The sequence below is a fragment of the Peromyscus eremicus genome, chromosome 10 (genome assembly GCF_949786415.1).
Source record: "Peromyscus eremicus chromosome 10, PerEre_H2_v1, whole genome shotgun sequence".
NCBI lineage: Eukaryota > Metazoa > Chordata > Mammalia > Rodentia > Cricetidae > Peromyscus > Peromyscus eremicus.
This window is the reverse complement of record NC_081426.1, coordinates 15,461,285-15,467,021: the sequence shown is the minus strand read 5'-3', so window position 1 is coordinate 15,467,021 and position 5,737 is coordinate 15,461,285. Positions and strand designations below refer to the sequence as shown.

Below are 5,737 nucleotides of genomic sequence, written 5' to 3'. Positions count from 1 at the left end.
TATCACATAGACATTGAGATTGACATCTAATAAATAGGACCTCCTGAAACTGAGAAGCTTCTGTAACGCAAAAAACATTGTCAATAAGACAAAATGGCAGTCTGCAGAATGGGAAAAGATCTTTGCCAACCTCATATCTCAAAGGGCTGATCTCCAAAATATGTAAAGAACTCAAGAAACTAGATATCAAAATACAAAACAACCCAATTAAAAATGATGTACAAATCTAAACAGAATTCTCAACAGAAGAATCACAAATAATCAAAAGACATTTAAGGAATTGCTCAACATGCTTAGTCAGTAGAGAAATGCAAATTAAAATGATTCTGAGATACCATCTTAAACCTGTCAGAATGGCTTAGATCAAAAGCACTGATGACAGCTTATGTTGGAGAGCATGTGTAGTAAGGGGACACTCCTCTACTGTTGGTGGGAGTGCATACTGGTAGAGTCACTTTAGAAATCAATATGGCCGTTTCTTAGAAAACTGGGAATCAATCTACATCAAAACACAGCTATATCAATCTTGGGTATATACCCAAAGTATGCTCGGTCATGCCACAATGACACTTGCTCAGCTATGTTCATAGTGTCATTATTCATAATAGCTAGAACCTGGAAACGACCTAGATGCCCCTCAACCAGAGAATGGATAAAGAAATGGATAAAGAAAATGTGGTACATTACACAATGAAGTACTACTTAGCTGTAAAAAATAATGACCTTATGAAATTTGCAAGCAAATGGATGGAACTAGAAAAAGTCATTTTTGAATAAGGTAATCCAGACCCAGAAAGACCAACATGATATGTTCTCACTATAAATCAATATTAGGAGTAGAGTATGGGATAACCAGCTTACAATCCACAGGTCAAGAGAGGCTAGAAAACAAAGAGGGCCCAAAGAGGGATGCATGAACCTCCATAGGAAGGTAAAATAGAAGATATCTCCTAAGCAAACTGGGGGCAGGGTTGGGTGGATGGGGATATGGTAACTTAGGGATGTGGTTGGTATTGCTACGCTCCAGCAGTGGGTTGGAGGTGGGATGGAGCAGAAAAGTTAAGAAAGAGATGTTAATAAAGAGTTAAGAAAGGGGGAATTTTGGTGATAGGAAGAAAGCCAGCAACAGGAAAACCCCCAAGAATTCACAAGGATGACCCCCACTAAGAGCCCCCTATAAATAGTTCAGAGGGGACCCGAACTGGCCATCTACTGTAATCAGATGGGTGACTACCCTAATTGTCATCAGAGTCTTCAAGCAATAACTGATGGAAGCAGAGACAGAGATCCACAGCCAAGCAATGGTCCAAGCTCCAGGAGTTATCCTAAAGAAATGGAGGAAGGTTTATATACACCAAGGAGGCCAGTGTCATGACAGAGAAACCCACAGAGACAGCTGACCTGAGCTCCTGGGAGTATATGGCCTCTGGACCAACAGTTAGGAGCCTGCATGGGATCAACTTAGCCCTTCTGCATGTGTGTGACTATTGTGTAGTTTGATGTGGGGGACCTTTTGAAAGGGTAGAGGAATAAGGTATATTAGGTAGAATAATAGGCCTAGCCGAGAAGAAGAATGAAGACGGAAGCCCAGGATAGCTTTGGGAGGGCCTGGGACAATACCCAACAGCCCAGAACTTTATTCAAATGGGCTTTTTATAACAATGCCAAGGGGCAAGGCAACCTCCTCCCCTTGCTAGATACAACCAATTGTAGACCCTTCTAAGTAGACCCAGGCCCATGATATAATCATTCTTTTATGCAGCCCAGCTGGTAAAGCAAGGTCTGATCTCACTAGGAAACCTTTATGAGATCCCAAGTTTGGCCTATTTATAAGGCTTCTAGCAGTGAGATCAGGACCTGTCCCTGGCACTTAGCTGACTTTCTGGAACCTGTTCCCCATGCTGGATTATCTCATCCAGCCTATATGCAGGTCCTACCTCAACTTGATGTGCCATGCTTTGTTCAAGCCCATGGGAGCCCTGCACATTTTTGAATGGAGAGGGAGGAGGAATAGATGGGGATAGGGTAGATGGTAGGTGGGTGGAGGGAATGGGAGGAGAGGAGGTAGGTGAAACTATGACCAGAATGTAAAATAAATGAAAAAAATGTTAATTCAATAAAAAAACAACTAATAAATAAATAAATAAATAGAATTTCCATGAGGCCTTTTCATAGATCCTTAGTTTGTGTTAACTCATCCGCTATACCTTGATTCTTCCTCATACCCCACTCCCCACTTAATCTTTTAATCCTCAGGATTTTCCCTATTTGTTCATGTCAAATTTTTCCAAATATTCTAAGATTGATTGTGAGATAATAGGTTTCAATACTGCTTTTCATATCCCTTCACTTTTATTAACTTTTATTCTCTTTCCTAATTTATCATATATCCACATGTGCCTCTCTGGTTAAGCCTTTTATCTCCAAGTATCCCACTCATAATTTTTGTCTTAGGTATAATATCCTATTTATCTTGTTTAATGTGTTCCCCCAAATACCACCACTTTCTAGTTTACTGATGTTTACTTGCACTCCATGTTTAACACACAAAATATGAGATGAAAGAACAAAATACAACATTTATAATTTGGGTCAGAATTACTGCAATCACTATATATTTTTTCAGTTCCATCCAATTTCCTGTGAATTCCTTGATTTAATTTTTCTTCCCAGCTGAGTAAAATTTCACCAATATTTACCACATTTTTCCTTGACCTCTCATCTACTGATGACCATCAAAGGTGATTCTATTTCCTAGCTATTGTGAAACTAAGAGGACATGAACATGGATCTGCAAGTGTATCAGTGAAATCATATAAAGCCCATTAGGTATATTCCCAAGGTTGGTATATCTGGAACATATGAAGTTTTACTTCTAGTGTGAGAACTCCCTAGACTGATTTGCAAAATAGGTACTCTATATTACATTGCCACCACAGTATAAGCATTCCCTTTTCAACATATCTATGGCCGCATTTTTGCCACTTGTATTCTTTTTTTTTTTTTTTTTTTTTTTTTTTTAAAGGTTGGGAGATATTTATTTTCTTTAAACAAGATCATAAATAACAAAGAAACAAAGTCGGCCCCAGACTCTGGACCGTGCAGCAGGACAGGGTAGGAAGTTGTCGGGTGAAGACCGGAGAGGGCTACACGTCACCTAAGACAGTCACAGAAAATGGGCTTCAGGGGGCTGCCCTCCCTTCCCGTGGAAATGGCGTGCCTGGGCAGCAGGGGAGGCCGCAGTGCTGGGATGAGGCAGCTGGATGAGGGCGAAGACTGGGGATGCTAGTCCATGATGTTTCTACACAGGAACATGGAAACCACAAGTGGGGGCGATAAGCCGTGGGTCTGGAAGAGGCAAGCGGCACTTGGCACACCTTCAGGAACCAACTTTGAAAATGGTTAAATTCCATCATTAAAAACCATTCCACAGGATTCAGCCTGTGGCTTTGTGCATGGGCTGTGTTTAACCTGGGCTGCTCTGTGGCAGATGAGGGCTCGTGAGGCTCTTGGAGCAGCCTGGCCTCAGCCCGGGGCAGGTGCCCAGACATGTGGGAGTGGGACAGTGGGCTCACCCAGACGGGAAGCTATGTGCTTGGACTGGCTGGACCTGGCTTACAGGCGGGTTTCTTGGGGTGCTTGCTATCATCTACTACCTCTCCCTGAACCTAAGGCCGGGACCCCGGTCACTCTGACTCTTCCAGACTTGGAACAGTTAAGACTGGGATAAAGGTACCTGACTGGTGTTTTATTTGAAAGGGAAAAATAAGGGCCAGTGTGTGCATTGCCCATCCCATGAGGTAGGGCAGGACCATGCCAAGAACATCCTCAAGGAATGGAGATCCCTGAGCCTGGGGAGACATATGGACCCAGGTACATTGCCGGATGCCAGGAACAGGGGCCCAGGGAGTGAAGGCTTCACCCTAGGTAAGGCAGGGAGCACACGGGGAGGGAAAGAGCTGGGGACCCCAGACTGCGCAGGCCACTGTTGGACAGGGGCCCTGGAAAACAATGCTTTTGACAGGTATACAGAGGGTTTGTACATCTGGGGATGCCCCTCTACAGGGAGCCGGTGTCACGTGGCTGGGTGGGATGGTAGGAGACGGCGGCGTCGGCGGCGTCACAGTGGCCTCTGGTGCGATGTATTTACAACAGAGCTCAATGGAGAGGGAGGGTGGACAGCAGGTCACTAACAGCCAGGAAACACGCACTGGAATCCTCCAATGGGCTCTGCAAACCTGTGCCGGATCAGGAAAGTGGCAACAGCTTCAGCTACCTTGTCAGGGGCATCCTCATGGACTGCATGGCCACACTGCGGTAAGACCTGCATCTGGAACTTTCCCTGCATCTGGCCTATGGTCAGATCTTTATCCAATCTATCAACACCAGCCAAGAGCAGCAGTTTAGGAATAGGACAACTAAGAAAGAGGTTGGATAAGCCCCGGAACCAGCCATCCCAGTACTTTTCTGTTTTTGCCAGTTCAATTCTCCAGGTGTAGGGATGGTCCTTCTTGGTTTCCATGTCATCTTCCTTTTTCCTCTTGTTTACTGACTCACTTCCTTCTTCCTCTTCCTCTTCCTCCTCTATGATTCCCTCTACTATGGATTTGGAGCCTTCTGGACTTGTAATACCTTCACACTGTTTGACTTGGCCGACCATCGAGACTCGGGCAGACTCTAGGTTTCGAATCTGGCCACTCTTCACACTCCATTCAATAGCATTCTCCAGAGACTTGAAGGTTTTAGGACGACCACGCAAGAAATTCTGCATGCTATTAAGTGCATCCATGGCTGTACCTTCTACAACATCAATCATACAGAGGCCCAAGAGGCTCGGCACCAGGTTAGCTGATGCTGTGTGCACTGCAATGGCACCGCCCATACTGTGCCCAATCAGCATGACAGGAGGAGGGAGGTCCCCGTACATGGCTTCAACCACATTGCCAACATCTTTTGCCATCGTTTCTGCTGACAGGTCTTCAGAATTCTTGACTTTAGTTTCTCCATGACTCCGAAGATCCAGAGCTACGATCCTGCACTGCACTCTACTGATGATTGCTGCCGTGAACACTGCCCAGGAAAGGGCAGAATGGCCTCCTCCATGGAGAAGCAGCAGGACCGGACCCTCGGAACCACTCTTGTAAACTCGAAAAGTATCCTTGCCAGTTTCATTCTCCACTTCCACATCTTCCATTGACTCAAAGTACTGACTCCACGGGACAGGGGAAAAGTCCCGCTTCCGTCCAGGGCCCATCCGCATCTTGGCTCCGCTCTGACTGCCCCCGCTGCCGGGCAGAGGAGGGCGAGAGGGTAGACGGCCGAGGTGCATGCTTTTTTCGAGGGCCGACATCAAGGAGAGGCCGCACGTCGACAACAGTGGCCGAAGCTCTGTCCCACGATACGTGCAGTACAACCGATCACAGCTCACTCCTCTAACGACGCCCAGTCGCCTTTCGCCACTTGTATTCTTAATCATAGGTATTCTGACTTAGACAAGATACAAAATTATTTCAAGGGCCCTTTAGTGCTGTATTTCTCTCCACACATTTCCTCCTTTACCTTGCTTTCTAATTTTCCTCCTATTCTAGTTTAGCCTTTATCTTTTCATAAGATTATAATATTTGCCTTTCCTTGGGAGACACCCATGCCCTTGGTTCCTCACTAGCTATTTAAGCTACGTGGTTATTCAGATTGTAACATATGTTTCAAAAGACTGAAAGCTAACATCCACATATAA

The 5,737-nt window shown here is 45.1% G+C and overlaps 1 protein-coding gene across 1 annotated transcript; it reads right to left on the bottom strand.

Annotated features, from left to right (window-relative positions):
* Window positions 1-3,727: 3,727 nt before the first annotated feature.
* On the bottom strand, window positions 3,728-5,448 carry LOC131920566 (protein phosphatase methylesterase 1). The gene has a single exon (XM_059274995.1). The coding sequence runs from the start codon at window positions 5,348-5,350 to the stop codon at window positions 4,190-4,192; it is 1,161 nt and encodes a 386-aa protein (XP_059130978.1). The 5' UTR covers window positions 5,351-5,448; the 3' UTR covers window positions 3,728-4,189.
* Between the last annotated feature and the right edge of the window lie 289 nt (window positions 5,449-5,737).